This window comes from Montipora foliosa, chromosome 12 (assembly GCF_036669935.1).
Source record: "Montipora foliosa isolate CH-2021 chromosome 12, ASM3666993v2, whole genome shotgun sequence".
Lineage (NCBI taxonomy): Eukaryota > Metazoa > Cnidaria > Anthozoa > Scleractinia > Acroporidae > Montipora > Montipora foliosa.
Genome location: NC_090880.1, coordinates 37537523 through 37557522, shown reverse-complemented (window position 1 = coordinate 37557522; position 20000 = coordinate 37537523). Strand labels below are relative to the sequence as shown.

Genomic DNA, 20000 nt, shown 5'->3' with positions numbered 1-20000 from the left:
AATGTATGTTCTGTTTAATGGTCAAATGTATAGCACGTAACTATTTAATAATAAGAATGGACCTTGTTTAAAATATAATAATAATAATAATAATAATATAATAGTAATAATAATAATAATAATAATAATAATAATAATAATTGTCTTCTTATATTTTTTGTGTTTGTTACCGCTGCTGTTGTTGATGACGTGTCGTTTTTTTCTTTTGTTTTTGTTTGTCGTTGTTGCTGTTGTTGTTGTCTGTTTGTTTGTATGTTCCTTTTAATTTTTTCCCCTTTTGCTAATCTTGTCCTGTATAGATTTCTCACGTGGTTCAGTATATCTCTAATATGCTTAAGTTATATACATGTAATTTTCTTCTGTACATTAGTCCTAGGCTCTACAAATGTTTTTTTTTATATCCCAGTAAAGCTCAGTGTCATTTCTTCGTTTACTTAAAAGTAGGTGGTGGTCAACTAGAAAGCCTTCGCTACTTTGACCACTAGACACATTTTATAACCTGTACTCTAATTATTTTATCTTGTAACCATGTGTTGTGACTATACTTTTCTTTCTATGTTAATGTTATGTAAATAGTGTGAAATAAATGAACCATAAATGAACCATGAACCATAACGTGGGAATATTCCAATGTCATATACTTCAGTGATGAACTGTTTACTTTCGTTCTTTTGCAGAATGACAACAAACCCTCAGCACATCTCGAGGGTAGAAACATAGGAGTAAAAACCTATCAGGGAGCCATAAGTATTAAAGATTTTTATTTCTGTTGCTAAACGTTTCTTCATGTGTGCTTCATGTGAGCTGCGAAAACTAAATACAAATTCACACCTTATGCTCGACCTAGAAGTCATCCCAGTTTTCAAGTGAAAAAAAAATTAAACTTTTGAAAAGTATTTTACAGTGAAAATTAACGGAAAGAGTTGCGAACGATGTTTTGGCATCCGTCTTCGGTCATTATTTAGTTCAATGTTGACAATGACATAAATGTGGAGAGGGAGGGGGAGGGGGAAGAGGGGAGGGAGAGAGAGAATAATGTAAAATACTAAAGTACAAAAATTACAAAAACAAAATAAAATTACTAGTATTGATAAGTCAATTCGAGCGAACATTTTTGATGGCGAATCTTTTGCTTGCTTGTATTGTTTTCAATCACCTCGCTTTACACTGATTTTTCACATTATCATACGTTTTACGCATTATCTCCCTCTTCAAATACACACTTTTTTATTAGAAAGTTAAGAATGAGACTAACAAAAATTTTAACGTGACTCTCATCAGTTTGAACACTTCAAAGAAACGTTATTATTAGAAGGATTGACACTACAACAATTTATCACTTAACAGCGATGTTATGGTACCATATCAAACACCAATTATTACTGAAATTTGTGACGTAAAAAGTTACCATGCCAACAGAAAAGCCCTGCAAAAACACTCCATACTTTGGATTTAGCTGCTCACATCTCAGAAAAAAAAATTTATCGGTGACCCCCATTTTTTATCTCTGAAATGTAATCAGCATTCCAGAGTGAATCTTTCTGCAACGTTTAAAAAAATTCTATGCAGAGGATTCAGAGCCACTTTAAATAATTGAAAATTTAAGGGGGCTGTGAATCCGCTCCACATATATTTTTTTAAACTTTGCAGACAGTTTATCTTGGCCTTTTGATCACTTTTGTGCAATAAAATTGGGGTCACCGGGTTCGTTTTTCAGATATGAGCCTGTGAAGCCAAAATAGAGGGTGTCTTTGCAAGGCTTTCCTGTTGCCATAGTAACTTGTTACGTCACAAAAATGACTGCATCTTGTTGAGGATGTTTGTATTGTGGATCCTTCTAATAACAAGGTCTCTTAAAAATGTTGAAACTGGTTTGAGCTTCCCTAAGAAGAGACCTTAAAGAAGTAGTGAACTCTGGTACTTTCAAGACGAGACTTGTAAATATGCTTTTAACGTAAAGTTGATTTATCTTTATTTCCTTAGTTGTTAATTTCATTAGTTATTCCTTTGTCTTATCTTGTAATTTTAATATATTGTGGCTGAAAAGCCCTGTAAAGGGAGCTTCAATAAATGTATGTATGTATGTTTGTAAGAACATACTAAGAACATACCCGACGGCCAGGCTGAGAGTCAGTTAAGAATGTCTTTAATTTGCTCATTTGTTCAGCTTTTTGTTTTTGTGTAGTATAAATAATGGTAAAAGAAATTTAAAACTGTAGTAACTCAAATACTTCGGGACGTTTTTAACATTAACAATGTGGTTTTCTTATTGCATAATACGCGGAAGAACAACTCAGTTTATAGTCGAACTTGAGAATAGCACACAACTTTTAAAACATGTTAAGAACGTTTCCAGGCTGAAGTCGCCAAAAAAAGCCAAGAACGTTCAGTATTAGCCATAAAAGTAGACGTTCTTATACAAAAAAAGAATGTCTACGTTAATTTGTTACTCTCAACATTGAACTGCGTTCTTTTGAATTTCTACAGTAGTTTTGTTTTTTGTAATGTGTTAAAAAAAAATCCTAAACCATGTCCAATGCTTTTAAGTGCATTCCCGGTGAGTATTGTAAACCGGAAAAAAAGTTAAAAGTTAAAAGTTCAATTTTATGGAACAACTTTTTGTTATTGCGGCTAGCGGCTAACAAAGAGTTGCTGTTGGTCGGAAAAACCGAAAAAATACCATGATAATTTTACTTTTGTCTTCAGTTAATTCTTTCTCGTTATTTATAATGGTAATAGGACTGAGTGGAGTCAAATTTGGTCTGTAATCATTCGAGTGATTAACAAAATCGAACGACCGTGTAGCGGGAGTCCCATTTGTTTAATCACTAGTATGATCATAAACCAAATTGGACGACACGAAGGACCTGTTACCACTTAATCATAACCATTACATGCAATTTCCGAGAAAACAAAATTAATACATTCCTTTTTCACTGTCTAATGTTCCCAATTTGTCCATTTTGAAAAATCCCCAGTTTGGTACGTAGGGTAAAAGGTTGTTGCTATGGCTATTGTGATAAATTCTGTGATTGGTGGATTAAACTGAGTGCACTTAATATGATTGGTTGATGTAACTGTCCGATTTCAGGTATCCGGTTACAGCCAACTGTCCGATTTCAACCCTACACAATAATCAGTGAAAATAAAGCAGTTAATGCACCAATCAAATTTGAGAAAATTGTAATGGTTATGATTAAAACTGAAATCAAATGAGTTTCACTTATTTTTGGCAAACTTCATAAAACTTAACACTAAATGTGTCTTCAGTTTTTCTTCAATTTACAGGACACACTCTCTCTCTTACTTCGTTTCCTTTAAGTGAATAAGAAAGAACTAAGCCAATTCTCTTTTCCTTCCAGCGATCAAAGACTGGTCTGTTAGCGCCCCCAACAGCCATCTTGCCGGCGGAATGACGTACAATGACGGAAAACTGACGGTGCCCATCTCTGGACGGTACTACATCTACTTACTCATCTATTATTATAACAATGGGAGAGTAAACCTCTTTGTTAACAACAAACTTGTTACCATGACAACACCGATGAAAACAACAAACAGCGAAGGGACCTTGTACACTGGCGGAGTGTTTAAAGTGAAAGCTGGTGACGTCATCATGGCGAAGACAGCCTCATGGCCAACTTCAACTACTAAAGTATGGATGTGGACCGTTCACTCCTACTTCGGGGCATTTTTGATTTGAGCGCGCTCCAATCGCTCTACGACACATAAACGCGACAATAGAACGAGCACCAGTTTTTATGACTTAAGGGATTTAAAGCTAGACTTCTAATTGTAGTTTTGCTGTTTTGTAGAGGACAAAGTCGTCACAACTGTCTCTTAAAAGACTTATAGCTGTAATATCATTCTTTAAAACTGAAATAAAAAATAATTGTGGTCCCAAATACTTGTGAGTGGACATTTACTGGAGACCTACAACTCTGCTCAGATCAACTAAAGTGGGACTAGCGCATTCCTATTCCGCAGTCATAATTGATCGATGTCATTGACGAAATCTCCAGCTCAAAAAGAAAGTGCAAGTTGAAACCGTTTCCCGAGAAATAAATTTCAGTCCTTCGTTGTATAGCATGACACAAAGACATGCAGGCAACATGAAGACAACGTTGCAGTGTTTTCGGAATAAACGAATTATTAGCATTTTGCGCGGAATTTGTCTCCGTTAAAAAATTTGCGGCGGGCCTGAGCTGTAGGTATTTTTTCACAGGTCACCAGGTCGTTGTTCTACCTATACCAAAGCAACCCAAAACCTTATGCCCAAATGTCGTTTTTAGGCCTAATAAGGTCTATGTTTAGCATTGGTAAAGGTTTCGAAACGAGTGACCTGTGAAAAGTAACCTGTCCAAAAATTAGGGAGCTTAGCATTATTTCCCGCTATTGTAATAATATTGCGATTACTCCAAATCTTTTGACATGGAAAGTTTGTAGAGCGGTTTTCAATTGAGTGTCGAAAATAATTAGCGAATTGCTTTGGCTTTGCATTACTTTACTCAGGGATGCAGTTAAACAGTAAAAGACTCCCCTCTGGGTAAAACAATAGGGTATAATTAATATAATTAGGGACATGATCTTCGTGTATTAGCTACGTTCTGCTTTATGATTGGCCAAGCCATCCCAGGGAGCAGGTGAACAGTACTTTCCAGTTCAGGAACAGTCATGGGAAATTCTTTTGTTCTTTTGTGATGTATCCATGGAAATAATCCTAGGGCAGTTTCGGTCTAGGGAAAGCGGTTACACACAAAAATGCGCATGGACAAACGCTATTTACCCATGGGTAAAAGGGCTAGTGTGACCACAACTATTGGTTGTAGTCGCATTAGGGAGTTAACACTGGTGTTAAATCACGTTCTATTGTTCAGTGTTCCCCTAGGGATTCAAAACACCAGAGAGTTGACTCTCGAGTAGTGTCTACACTAGTGTTACACTGTGTTTCTCTCAAGTGTGACGGCAACCATTGTTTTGTGGCGATCTCGTAGCCTTGGCCATTGTCCTCGCTTAAGCTCCTTATTGTGTTAGAAAATGTGGTTTCCATTGCTTTTTACTAAAATCCGTTTTTCTGTCGTGCCCAGAACGCACCATCTTGTATAGAACTGAGGGAGGCGAAGCGTCTCCAGAGTAAACCAGCAGAAGGAAAAAGACGTACTCGTTGCACCGCATGCTGCATTTCCGATACCTGTCAAACGCTACTAAATGATTGGTTCATTCGAACGCATCCAGCGTGACCGTTAGAAAGATAGGAAACAATTAAATTTATGATGTAAGCTTCAGTCTCCGACAATACAGTGACAAACATTTAAATCACTTTCCCACCATTTCCCCCTCTACAACATCAATCACTTATTCGGAAAGATAGCTTTACAGTGATTGTAAACCAAGCGAGAACTTTTTTCGTCCTTCAGGATCTTCTTAGTGAAAGGTTTTTCTTCCCTCCATGTAAAGGGTCTCTAGGTCGCTTGGGTCTTTCCGAGTTACACTGGGGTATCTATAGGAAGAGTCAAAGCCAGTCTACTGGAACGGTATCAAAGTCAGCCCTCAAGTTGACCCATGTTGATGAGGAGATCTCTTTCCGTAAGTGCAGCACCACCCACGGTGGACTACTGTGGACTACTGTGTGGGGGGTCGTGGGATCAAAAACTCCGGCCGGAACAACTTAATTAGGGTCTTTAAATAACTGAGGAGAAAGTGCTGCCTTTGTAATGTCATCTGCAAGTGGTTAGACTCTCTAGTCTTCTCAGATAAGGACGATAAACCGTAGGCCTCGTCTCACAACCTTTCAATTGTGTTTATAACCCTGTGGGACGTAAAATATCTTCTATATACTATTTGCAAAAAGTAGGCATGGAGTTCCCGGTGTTGTGGTCTGTCCTATGTGGCATATCTAGTTAAACTCCTAGTATAGTATATTCTGATTTAGGAGTATCTAATTGAAGGATTAAAGACGCGTATTTTCGTGTATTAATTTCTTTCCCTTCCTCTGCAAAACAACAGGGGATTTGAACAAAGAACAAGAAAATCACAACAAAATGAAAAATATAACTAATTACCACAAATTACCCAAAGCTGAAATGGTTAGAGCGGTTTTCGTTTTTCCATGATGACGAATCGCCTTAACAAATATTTGCTCTTGAAAGAAAACTGTACCCTTTCAAAAGTAAATTACAGGGAAGTAATTTTTTTTTCTATTCAGGCTAGCAAGAAGAGTTTAAGTTTTGCAGGAAAACTTTGGGCGGAAAACGGCGTATCTGTATATCGTGCTGTCTATTTAAGAGCAGACAGTTTATGTCCGGGATTCTTAGATGTCTAAGCCGTTAGGAAAAATGTAAATGACTTCCTTCGCATGCATTGTCAACTTGGCAGATTCTTGTTTTTGCTTGCGTTAAATAAACAAATTACACTTAATACAAAGACAAAAACTAGAGTCTTGACAGCGTGTACGATACAATCGTTTCAAAGGCGTTTTCCCTAGTTCCAAATTTTTCCCTCGGTATATTGGGTTTCGCCTTGGTATCTGTTTATTTTAGTATTTAAGGAAATTCTTAGTTTCTGGCATGATTAATGTGGGACGGGTCTAGTGCCGGACAGAGTAAGAAAAGCCTTGTTTGTGCCATGTCTCCGGCGTTACAATTTAGTGTGGAGCAGCCCGCTAGTTTCTTTTTGGCGATGGTATTTAGGACATGTGTGTGCTTAAATATTATGGGTTTCCACTGATGAAGTCAGTTTTGCGTGTGTTCTAATTTGGTATTCCACCAGTGAAGGGTTTGGTACAATATTCGTAATTTGGTGCAACGCTAGATTTTCTAAACTGGCGAAGGCAGCTCGTGGCATAGATCTTTCAAGTTGCACATGATTTATGGATTTCCACTGGTGAGGGCAGTATTGCGTTCATTTCAAATCGGTATTCCACCAGTGAAGAGTTTTATGGAGCGTTTGTCTGTTTGGTATACCTCTAGTTTTTACTGGCGAAGGCATATCCTCGGTAGACGTTGCAATCAGTGTACTTATAACTTAAGGATTTCCGCCAGTTGAGACAGTTTTGCGCGGTCTATGTATAATAGCTTCATTTGTATGGTTGCGCTTTTTTCAGTGTTACGCTTTGCCGCGGGTTACGGCGATATTATGACGTAGGATGTTATCGTTTTCTTGCACTGTTTGTTTTATTATGCTCTCCTTCGGTGGGGAATGTTTGGTATCCCACCAGCTAGTGACTTTTTAGGTTTATTATTTTTGGAGAACGTTGGGGCATGTCGCTGGTGAAGACAATAGCCTCAAGTGTGTTTTCTTTTTCATGATAGGCTGCCGATCGCATTAGAGTATTAGAGGGAAAGGTCATTTCCTTGGAACGCCTTAGGACTCTAGACAGTTCTGAGTCAGCCTTGGCTGCGCTTCGTCGTTATATAAATCGACCAGCAGCGATGTTTGACAAGTATGAGGCGGTTGAGCTCTTACAGTCGTTGTTGCGTTTGGCCAGAAACGAGAACCACCAAAAAGCCGATGAGTACGCTGCCGCTTTGGATGAGATAAAGACCACGTCGGATTTTGTGGATGACCAACAGCTTCAGCGTCTTTTTCTGGGATTGTTGGGGGATCCCGTGCGAGCAAAGGTGGCCAAAGACGCAAACGCGATTTTGAAGGGAGTCGGAAAGGTACCTCCACCTGCCATGCCTGTTCGTCCTGGTTCTGCAATGCGCAGGCCAGCCCCCTACCCTGGCCGTGCCCAGGTTCAGTGCTTCAGGTGCTTAAGATGGGGACATATCGCTCGGGCGTGCCGTGCCCCACCAGCGGGGGCACAGTTTGGTCGCAGTCGTGTTGGACAATAGTCTCTTATGCCTCAGTTTACAATAAATTTTTGTTCTCGCATTAGTTTGTTTAACGTTTTCTTTTTCACCCTATTTCACTCACTTTCTTCGTTGACCTTAGGGGGGCCTGCTGTGTGTCTCAATTTCGGACCTAGTTCGGAGCTCGGGGTCAACGAAGGGGTGGTTTCCCTGCTTTTGGCTTATTTCCGCGTTTTTCGTTTATCAAATTTCTCCCTTTTCTTTATAGGGTCCTGTTTCATTTTATTCCAAAGTTAGTGCTCTTGCTCCTCCTTCCGGTGATATCCCCGTGTGTAGTATAAGGCAGGGGACCTCCCCTTTCGTTGGCGCCCTTCCTTCGCCGAGTATGGTCGTTGCTTCAGCGGACCTGGCTAACATCCAGCAGTTACGTTTCTTTTTTTTTTTTTTTTTGGAGTACCGTTTAGAATTAGGGTTATTAAGAGGAATTTGAGTAATGGAGAGAATTAAAGGGGAGTCATGTTGGAAACGTTTGGTACCCGTGTTGTTTGCCAATTTATGAGTTGTTGTCGTGGTGGCGAGGGCAGGAGCGGACTCTTCCCATAACTTAATCTTCTGCGATGAGGTAATGAGTATGCAGTGAGGATATGGTACTATCCTCGTTGCATGCCTACTGCCTCATCAGTCGCGGACTCTTCCCATAACTTAATCTTATGCGATGAGGTAATGAGTATGCAGTGAGGATATGGTACTATTCTTTGAATGGAATTCCTGTCTTTTGTCAAGACCATAAGGTGATAGCGTGAATAGTTGGGCACTCCAATAAGCTTCCTTTGTAATAAGTAGTTTATCAACTTGCGTGCAATCATGGCTAATTTGATCAATGCCTTGAAAAGAAAAATCTTGAAGCGAATGTGAGGTGCTATTGAAGTGAACTGCAACTTCACAAGATTTTTTATTTGTAACCATAGATGATTTATGGTTTCTGAATCTAACGGGAGGCGCGGTGGCCTCATGGTTAGTGCGCTCGACTCCGGATCGAGTGGTCCGGGTTCGGGGCCTGGCCGGGGACATTGTGTTGTGTTCTTGGGCAAGACACTTTACTCAAACGGTGCCTCTCTCCACCCAGGTGTATAAATGGGTACCGGCGAATTTAATGCTGGGGGTAACCCTGCGATGGACTGGCATCCCATCCAGGGGGGAGTAGAAATACTCCTAGTCGCTTCATGCTAAAGAAACCGGAGATAAGCGCCGGCCTGATGGGCCCTCTAGGCTCGTAAGCAGACTTTACCTTTACCTCTGAATCTAACTTTGAATTCTGTTGTGGTGGAGCCGATGTACTGGAGTTGGCATTTTTTGCAAGAGGCCAAATAGATGACATTTTTGGAATCGCAAGTTAGATTGGGTCTAATTGAATACGATTTTCCCGTTTTGAAGCTACTGAAATTCTGGACTCAACAAAATAATTCTTACACAGGTCACATCTGCTTTTGTCACATTTAAAGCATCCTCCTGCAGGCGAACTGATTCTTTGCGAGGGCGCAGATTCAAGTTTAGAAGGTGCTAAAATTTCTTTAAGATTTTTGGATCTGCAGTACGATGGAATGATGGAATTTTTTGGAAAAAGCTCTTTTAATTTAGGATGCGATTCCAAAAAATGTAGATGTTTTTTGATGATGTAATTAACGTTGGGCAACATAGGATTGAAAGTCGTTACAAATGGAAAAATCTTTTTGGAGGCCCTGACTTTTTGCTTCAGTAAAATTTTCCTAGGAACTGTTAAAGCTCTTAAAAATTGGTTGTCAAAAAAACAAAATTCCAGTTTGACAAAAAAATTAACCCATAAAATGTGCATTTCACATGAGGGTCAAACACACTTCTACATTTTTCATTTCTGGAGGTAAGCGTCATGTACATGCACATCAATTACCTTCATTACATCTAGCCTCTCTTTATCGCTTCGCACGAACACACTTGAGCTGAAAGACAGCGGAAGTGACGTTGCGAGTGACGGCACTTCTTGAGCTAACCTTCTGGCTCGCACCATGCCTCTGCTACCACCACTAGTGGCCGCTGACCGCACTGAAGATGCGAAGTGGTAGCCACCAGAATCAAACTCCACTTTTCGATCCTGTTTCTCAAGCACGATCTTATGAGTTCCTGTAGACCCGGGACGAAAGCATAAGAATCTAAATATCATACAATTGCACTCAGGCTTAGTACAGTGACACCAGCAAACAGTCAACGGAATCCTAGACATTAGTATCACGCTACTCTGGTAACAAGTAAGATAATTTTGAATGCAACTTAAGAAGTTACACAATACCATCAAACTATTTCCGATCGTTAATCTGGTTCAAATGTGAGTTTCGTGATTTGCAAGGAACGTAAAAATTACCTCCTTGAAAAAGATCTCTATAACCCAAAAGGAAAAGGATGCCAAAGCAAAGCCCGATTGCACTTAAAGAGACCCCCAAGTCAAGCACAAGGGCCTATCTGCAACTAACCTGGAATAGGTAAATCAATTTGATCCGTGTTGCAATAAATAAATCATTAGAAGAATTAATTGAATAAGAAATTTGTTCGTTTTTAACACTTTGAATTTCTTCAAGGAACATGATTTTAAGTTGAAATATCTATTACCCCAGGCTGTGTGTCATAGGTTAGGAAAGGAGAAATTAGTGAATCAAACGGAATTGGTCCAAGGAGCTATCCTTGAGGTATGCGGCAGGAAGTACTTAATACGAAGCTAGAACTTAGGTACATTTTTCATAGTGACTATCTACAGGCCACTTTCACGATAGCCTCCGATGTAAAGCAACTCATATGCATGGCAATACCTGTCCAAGTATATCATAAAACTCAAGTCTTTTCCTGCCATTACTTCGAGGCAGCTTCCTAATCGGTTATCGGTTTCAGTATTCACGCACTTGCCCATTCAGTCTCAACACTGCAAAATTATTAGAGATCAAAGAACTGTACTATGCATTTACCTGTGATTCGAGATCTATAGTCCTGTGTCTTCACCGCTACACTTCAGCGACGAACATGATCAACCCAACACAGTTCTTTTCATTATTTACTTTTGTACACTGAAAAGTCAGAATTGATATCGATGTATAATAACCAAAACTAATCCTAACCTGACCCTATTTTTTCTCGAGGTTTAATTTAGGCTCCAAACAAAGTTTCCTGAACTCATCTGAATGCATATTCAACCTAGGTAAAGTGAGGATCACCAATTTAACCTGTAAAAACGGATTCAACCTGAGACCGGGTTTTACCTGCAACATATATAGGTTGCAACTGGGCAAATTTATGTACTCCTATCAAATGTCAACCCTTCCCGTTCACTGTTAGCAAACAAAATTGTTTTACTGAAAAATTCAAATACATTCCTATTATACAAGAAATTGTAAGAGCTTCCCATTACTTTACTGCAGAACTAATACTAAACGATTCTCCGCGCTTTTTATCAAGGTCATAAGTTCTACAATCCTCCTAATCTGCAAACTCTCTTGCCTACGTATCGTTTTAAGAAAAAACTTGAAGCTATTTATTTGTAAGAATTATTAATGTATAACGCAGTTCAGTGTTTATTGTTGCCTACGAAATTCATGTTTGACTGTTAAAGATCTGAAGTGCAATCTGTCTACTTTTTGGCCTTTTATCCTATTTAATCTCTTCCAGTTTTCGAATCTCTAATTATCTCAGTCGTTCGTTAGTTAGAATAGATCCATTCTAGGTCATGTTACTGAGGAGGTCTTTCCCAAGCTCGTTCAGACTGATAATGCGTCTCTAGAATAAAAACGGACGTGACAATGCTTCGAATGTTTTTTTCTGATTTTCAGTCCTCTGTGACAGTTACAGAAAATCAGATTGTTTCACATTTTTGGCATGAAATGCGTTGACATCATTTTTGGGAGATGGGAAGATCGGGGTCAACCCAAAATGAATGGTATTCGGTTTACGATTTCTCGGAATAATTGCTTTCGTTTTCTGTTTTATATAACACTTTATTGAAATTCGTGTCAAGCATGATCACTGTGAAACTCGGAAAACCGTATAGTCCAAAACTAGCAATATTTCTGCAATGTTAATTGTTTGTATAGTGATTAAGCAAAGTAAAACCCCCAATAGGATACTATAAATAATTATATCAGTGTTCACGAATTTCCGAGTTTCGCATTAAGAGTTTGACAAACTGTATTATCTTTCTTTGCGCTCTCTCTCGCCGGAAACTTTTTTAAAGAAGCTATACCACTTTTTCGGGATCTGTCAAAGTGCAGGAATGGTCCACCCTTAATGAATTCAATGGGTGTCAGTAAAGGGGTGACTGGGTTGTGTCAACAATATTGATTGGGGGAGCAGGGCTGGCGCAGTGGCAAGAGCACTCGCCTTCCACCAATGTGGCCCAGGATCGATTCCCGGATTCTACGCCGTATGTGGATTGAGTTTGTTGGTTCTGTACTCTGCTCAGAGAGGTTTTTCCTCGCGGGGTACTCCGGTTTTCCCCTCTCCTCAAAAACCACCATCTGCAGGCGTAGCTCAGTTAGCTAGTGCACGGCTTTCTGAGCAAGGGGTCCCTAGTTCGATCCTCGGTGACTTCAACGTCTGTTTCCACTTTCCCCTGACCCGTGTAGCTATAGCTTTAAATATCTGTGAAACGGAGCACTGACAGAGGGAGGGAGGGGGGTAAAAGGCGCACCGTCGGCTTCCATTGATACCAGTTTCGTAACTGAAGGAACTACCGACGTTAAATAAATTGACATTGATCTTGACCTTAATTTCAACTTGAAAGAAAACGACAACAAGATAAAAGAGGCTATTCATATTCAAAGAGAACAACCTCCTCTGAATCAACAATTACATCACATAAATCTAAGACTTCCTTTTAATTCTCACATTGTCACGTTTTATGTACATTCCGTTGTTACTAGCATAATAAGCACTTTTTCCTACTTATAAATTCAACTTCTACAGCTTTGTACATTAATTAACTGAAGATGACAGAAGTTTCTGTCGGAACATATCTTATAATCTTAAACGTTTTGTCGTTTTTTTTTAAATTTCTTACTTGCCTGCTAATATCAATATTGATTTCCAATGTAAAAAGAGAGGAAGAAAGGATAAAAAATCGTGTTTCTTTTATATAACAATTAACAAACGGTTATTGAAAGTTTTATTCTACGAAGACTAGCCTGCGAGAAGGCTCCCAGTGGTTCGAGGTACATGAAGAGCATGCTTGACTGCCCGAATGCGAAGGCTAAACAAAGACAAAAAAGTGTTGTCAGATGCGGTTTCACAGTCAGTGGCCACGCCTTCCTGTTATCTAAGAGGTATATGGTACCAAAACCCGGTCGAAAAAGCCTACCCTACACACATACAGAGACCCACACGTCAAGCACAAAGAGCTTATCTGCCCAGCTGTTTACCTAAGTAACCTGGAGTAGATAAATCGATTCGATCTTTGGTGCAACAAATAAATCACTAGAAGAATTCATTTAATAAGAAAATTGTTCAAATTTTTGTAAGAACCTTTGAAGTTCATTATTAACACAATCTTAAGTTATTTTCAGTTGAGTTCCTTGAAAACGCCAGTTTTGAGCGAGGCAGGGGAGAGAGATCAATGAATGAGTCTCTAACCCAAAAGAAACGAAAAATCACACCCGTAAGTCGACCAATCAGAAAGAAAACTACTAAACAACTTTCTACTGTCACGCTAAAACACGTTGCTTGTAGGTACTTCGAATTCTGATCACCGATCCCGCACTTTGTGATATTATTTGTTGTTAGGGTAAATCGTTGACATTCGTCGAGAATTATCGAGAGGGTATAGCATTACAAAAGCCCTTGATTAAGGCGGAAACACGTGATCTGACAAAGTTGAAGAATATTCCGCCCACATCATGATTTAAAGACTTGGGACGAAGTCGACAAGCGCTATCAATAGTGTAGTCCATTCCATCGAAAAACAAAGCACCCATTGAAAATCCCGGAGCAAAAGAGCCAGGTAGGTTTTTAGTAAAGGGTAGTATTATGGTTTATGGCACACTTTTTGTTTAGTGATCATGAAAAAACTTCCAACAAACAATTCTTGGTCCAATTCTTGATCCAATCAAAGGGAGGCAAAGTGAGTAAATCGCATCTCCTGGCTCCGGGAGCGCTTGTAAAAGAACGGGAAAAACAAATTCAGTCTTAAAACAAGACTCTCTCTATACAAAAGCAAAACTATTGTCAAATACTTGTGAAATGTTCGTGGCTAGTCTGACGCAGCATTTCGTCTGGGCCAAGAGACTCTTCAGAGACCTTTAGAATTCAAAGGCAAACTCGTTGAGCATCGCGACCAAAGTCCCGTTCGCAAATTCTACATGTTGACAGTCTGGCCCTCTATAACAGAAGGATTCCCAACCGTGTAATCACGAGATTAATTTATACAAAAGCAAAACTATTGTCAAATACTTGTGAAATGTTCGTGGCTAGTCTGACGCGGCGTTTCGTCTCGGCCAAGAGACTCTTCAGAGACCTTTAGAATTCAAAGGCAAACTCGTTGAGCATCGCTAGAAGAATTCATTTAATAAGAAATTTGTTCAAATTTTTGTAAGAACTTTTGAAGTTCATTATTAACACTTACAATCTTAAGTTATTTTCAGTTGAGTTCCTTGAAAACGCCAGTTTTGAGTGAGGCAGGGGAGAGAGATCAATGAATAAGTCTCTAATCCAAAAGAAACGAAAAATCACACCCGTAAGCCGACTAATGAGAAAGAAAACTACTAAACAACTTTCTACTGTGACGCTAAAACACGTTGCTTGTAGGTACTTCGAATTCTGATCACCGATCCCGCTGTTTGCGATATTATTTGTTGCTAGGGTAAATCGTTGACATTCGTCGAGAATTATCGAGAGGGTATAGGATTACAAAAGCCCTTGATTAAGGCGGAAACACGTGATCTGTCAAAGTTGAAGAATGTTCCGCCCACATCATGATTTAAAGACTTGGGACGAGGTCGACAAGCGCTATCAATAGTATAGTCCATTCCTTCGAAAAACAAAGCACCCATTGAAAATCCCAGAGCAAAGGAGCCAGGTAGGTTTTTAGTAAAGGGTAGTATTATGGTTTATGGCACACTTTTTCTTTTGTGATCATGAAAAAACTTCCAACAAACAATTCTTGGTCCAATTCTTGATCCAATCAAAGGGAGGCAAAGTGAGTGAATCGCATCTCCTGGCTCCGGGAGCGCTTGTAAAAGAACGGGGAAAACAAATTCAGTTTTAAAACAAGACTCTCTCTATACAAAAGCAAAACTATTGTCAAATACTTGTGAAATGTTCGTGGCTAGTCTGACGCAGCGTTTCTTCTCGGCCAAGAGACTCTTCAGAGACCTTTAGAATTCAAAGGCAAACTCGTTGAGCATCGCGCCCAAAGTCCCGTTCGCAAATTCTAGATGTGTTGACAGTCTGGCCCTCTATCGCAGAAGGATTCCCAACCGTGTAATCACGAGATTAATTTATACAAAAGCAAAACTATTGTCAAATACTTGTGAAATGTTCGTGGCTAGTCTGACGCGGCGTTTCGTCTCGCCGGGCCAAGAGACAAGTATAATTGGCCTTGACCTTGACCTTGACCTTGATTTCAACTTAAATAAAAGAGGCTATTCATATTTAAAGAGAACAACCTTCTCTAAATCAACAATTACATCACATAAATCTAAGACTTCCTTTTAATTCTCACATGGTCACGTTTTATGTACATTCCGTTGTTGTTAGCATAATAAGCACTTTTTCCTACTTAAAAATTCAACTTCTAACGCTTTGTTCATTAATCAACTGAAGATGACAGAAGTTTCTGTCGAAACATGTTTTATAATCTTAAACGTTTTGTCATTTTTTTTAAAGTTCTTACTTGCCTGCTAATATCAATATTGATTTCCAATGTAAAAAGAAGGGAAGAAAGAATAAAAAAATCCTGTTTCGTTTTTGGAACAATTGACAAACGGTTATTGAAAGTTTTATTCTACGAAGACTAGCCTGCGAGAAGGCTCCCAGTGGTTCGAGGTACATGAAGAGCATGCTTGACTGCTCGAATGCGCAGACTAAACAAAGACAAAAAAGTGTTGTCAGATGCGGTTTCACAGTCAGTGGCCACGCCTTCCTGTTATCTAAGAAGTATATGGTACCAAAACCCGGTCGAAAAAGCCTACCCTACACACATACAGAGACCCACACGTCAAGCACAAAGAGCTTATCTGCCCAGCTGTTTACCTAAGTAACCTGGAGTAGATAAATCGATTCGATCTTTGGTGCAACAAATAAATCACTAGAAGAATTCATTTAATAAGAAAATTGTTCAAATTTTTGTAAGAACCTTTGAAGTTCATTATTAACACAATCTTAAGTTATTTCCAGTTGAGTTCCTTGAAAACGCCAGTTTTGAGTGAGGCAGGGGAGAGAGGTCAATGAATAAGTCTCTAACCCAAAAGAAACGAAAAATCACACCCGTAAGTCGACCAATGAGAAAGAAAACTACTAAACAACTTTCTACTGTCACGCTAAAACACGTTGCTTGTAGGTACTTCGAATTCTGATTACCGATCCCGCACTTTGTGATATTATTTGTTGCTAGGGTAAATCGTTGACATTCGTCGAGAATTATCGAGAGGGTATAGCATTACAAAAGCCCTTGATTAAGGCGGAAACACGTGATCTGTCAAAGTTGAAGAATGTTCCGCCCACATCATGATTTAAAGACTTGGGACGAAGTCGACAAGCGCTATCAATAGTGTAGTCCATTCCTTCGAAAAACAAAGCACCCATTGAAAATCCCGGAGCAAAGGAGCCAGGTAGGTTTTTAGTAAAGGGTAGTATTATGGTTTATGGCACACTTTTTCTTTTGTGATCATGAAAAAACTTCCAACAAACAATTCTTGGTCCAATTCTTGATCCAATCAAAGGGAGGCAAAGTGAGTGAATCGCATCTCCTGGCTCCGGGAGCGCTTGTAAAAGAACGGGGAAAACAAATTCAGTTTTAAAACAAGACTCTCTCTATACAAAAGCAAAACTATTGTCAAATACTTGTGAAATGTTCGTGGCTAGTCTGACGCGGCGTTTCGTCTGGGCCAAGAGACTCTTCAGAGACCTTTAGAATTCAAAGGCAAACTCGTTGAGCATCGCGACCAAAGTCCCGTTCGCAAATTCTACATGTTGACAGTCTGGCCCTCTATCACAGAAGGATTCCCAACCGTGTAATCACGAGATTAATTTATACAAAAGCAAAACTATTGTCAAATACTTGTGAAATGTTCGTGGCTAGTCTGACGCGGCGTTTCGTCTCGCCGGGCCAAGAGACAAGTATAATTGGCCTTGACCTTGATTTCAACTTAAATAAAAGAGGCTATTCATATTTAAAGAGAACAACCTTCTCTAAATCAACAATTACATCACATAAATCTAAGACTTCCTTTTAATTCTCACATGGTCACGTTTTATGTACATTCCGTTGTTGTTAGCATAATAAGCACTTTTTCCTACTTAAAAATTCAACTTCTAACGCTTTGTTCATTAATCAACTGAAGATGACAGAAGTTTCTGTCGAAACATGTTTTATAATCTTAAACGTTTTGTCGTTTTTTTTAAAGTTCTTACTTGCCTGCTAATATCAATATTGATTTCCAATGTAAAAAGAAGGGAAGAAAGAATAAAAAAATCCTGTTTCGTTTTTGGAACAATTGACAAACGGTTATTGAAAGTTTTATTCTACGAAGACTAGCCTGCGAGAAGGCTCCCAGTGGTTCGAGGTACATGAAGAGCATGCTTGACTGCTCGAATGCGCAGACTAAACAAAGACAAAAAAGTGTTGTCAGATGCGGTTTCACAGTCAGTGGCCACGCCTTCCTGTTATCTAAGAAGTATATGGTACCAAAACCCGGTCGAAGAAGCCTACCCTACACACATACAGAGACCCACACGTCAAGCACAAAGAGCTTATCTGCCCAGCTGTTTACCTAAGTAACCTGGAGTAGATAAATCGATTCGATCTTTGGTGCAACAAATAAATCACTAGAAGAATTCATTTAATAAGAAAATTGTTCAAATTTTTGTAAGAACCTTTGAAGTTCATTATTAACACAATCTTAAGTTATTTTCAGTTGAGTTCCTTGAAAACGCCAGTTTTGAGTGAGGCAGGGGAGAGAGGTCAATGAATAAGTCTCTAACCCCAAAGAAACGAAAAATCACACCCGTAAGTCGACCAATGAGAAAAAAAACTACTAAACAACTTTCTACTGTCACGCTAAAACACGTTGCTTGTAGGTACTTCGAATTCTGATTACCGATCCCGCACTTTGTGATATTATTTGTTGCTAGGGTAAATCGTTGACATTCGTCGAGAATTATCGAGAGGGTATAGCATTACAAAAGCCCTTGATTAAGGCGGAAACACGTGATCTGTTAAAGTTGAAGAATGTTCCGCCCACATCATGATTTAAAGACTTGGGACGAAGTCGATAAGCGCTATCAATAGTGTAGTCCATTCCTTCGAAAAACAAAGCACCCATTGAAAATCCCGGAGCAAAGGAGCCAGGTAGGTTTTTAGTAAAGGGTAGTATTATGGTTTATGGCACACTTTTTATTTAGTGATCATGAAAAAACTTCCAACAAACAATTCTTGGTCCAATTCTTGATCCAATCAAAGGGAGGCAAAATGAGTGAATCGCATCTCCTGGCTCCGGGAGCGCTTGTAAAAGAACGGGAAAAACAAATTCGTGGCTAGTCTGACGCGGCGTTTCGTCTGGGCCAAGAGACTCTTCAGAGACCTTTAGAATTCAAAGGCAAACTCGTTGAGCATCGCGCCCAAAGTCCCGTTCGCAAATTCTAGATGTGTTGACAGTCTGGCCGTCTATCGCAGAAGGATTCCCAACCGTGTAATCACGAGATTAATTTATACAAAAGCAAAACTATTGTCAAATACTTGTGAAATGTTCGTGGCTAGTTACGAACATTTCACAAGTATTTGACAATAGTTTTGCTTTTGTATAAATATTTTTCCATCGTAAAAAAAGCCGGATTTCCTTGCTTTGTAAAAAAAGCCATGTTTATTTCAATTGATTTGTGTTTGTTGTAATCTGACCTTTCCCGTCCGCCATTTAAATATTCTTTTGTTTTTGTTCGAATAAGCCCTTGATGCCTCGTTCTTAACCTCAAAATTCAAAAGAACATTTTATCTTGAACGAGGCAACAAGGGCCAATTTGTATCCGCATAAATCAGCGGCCATTATTGTGTAGCACGAAGACAAATGTAGAGTTTTATTGGTCACGTGACCATGGGCGTGACACGATGACGTCATATTTAGGGTCATTGGTTTACAAAAGTTGGAAACTGATCATAATAATGCAAAATGCCTAATTCTCTCAATTTACTTAAAGCACAGGTAACTGACCATTTGCAAACAATAACAGGGGCACCCAAGGAGTATAAAAACTGTCTAAAGAGATGTTCTTATTACCTAAAAGAATTTGGTCTGTTCGGATATCTGAAAATTATAGTGTCCGAAAATTTTAGGGCATGATATCTTCATTTCAGAAGTCGCTAGCTGAACGTTACCTTCTACTTGAAGAACTTCCCAGCGAACCATTTGCTCATCCGAAAATGCAAGGTGACCATTTTAAGTGCCAAAAATTGCAAAATTATCCTTTCCGAAAACGTGAAGGACAACTTTTTCTTGGTTGCGAATGTTTTAGGTGATGTTTTAGTAATGAAATCTATATCTGTACATGTGTGGCAACTTAGATCAGTTTGACTCTCCTGAACACCCATTTCAGACGGTAACGAAAACGTCATTTAAAATTGCAAGTTCAGGTTTATTAATCGTTTTCGTCGTTATGTCGGCTTGCCTATCTTCTAAAAACTAGTGTAACCTTCCAGGAACTGAATTAGGAGGTGCGGTATTGAATCTACGACAGAAAATTCAAATTCGCTGCCTTTTGTTCACGTTCTCCGTAAAACTTGAGAATTGGTCATTTCACGTCGTAGATTTGCCGAAAACGTGAAAGAAATGTACAAAAACTAAAAATGCACGTGCAGAGCGTGCAAAGCTATTGTTTTTGCGCATTAGATATGCAAATTTTGTGACGTTTTCGTTGCCGTCGCGTCGTAGATCTCAAACTCCCTAATTCTGGAATGAGAATGGCTAGAATGTAAAATGCACGCGTTTT

The 20000-nt window shown here is 39.2% G+C and overlaps 2 protein-coding genes across 5 annotated transcripts in view; both read left to right on the top strand.

Annotated features, from left to right (window-relative positions):
• The window catches only part of LOC137978547 (uncharacterized), a 16860-nt gene extending 12978 nt beyond the window's left edge, over nucleotides 1-3882 (top strand). For all 4 annotated transcript variants that reach the window (XM_068825528.1, XM_068825529.1, XM_068825530.1 and 1 more), the window contains 2 exons: nucleotides 678-747; nucleotides 3363-3882. In XM_068825528.1, coding sequence (XP_068681629.1) covers nucleotides 678-747; nucleotides 3363-3703 — 411 coding nt within the window. In that variant the 3' untranslated portion in view covers nucleotides 3704-3882. The remainder of the gene's footprint in view (nucleotides 1-677; nucleotides 748-3362) is intronic.
• A 12688-nt stretch (nucleotides 3883-16570) lies between these two features.
• The window catches only part of LOC137981151 (semaphorin-5B-like), a 25672-nt gene continuing 22242 nt past the window's right edge, over nucleotides 16571-20000 (top strand). The window contains exons 1-2 of the mRNA XM_068828492.1: nucleotides 16571-16630; nucleotides 18153-18369. The gene's annotated coding sequence lies outside the window, so the exon portion shown is untranslated. The remainder of the gene's footprint in view (nucleotides 16631-18152; nucleotides 18370-20000) is intronic.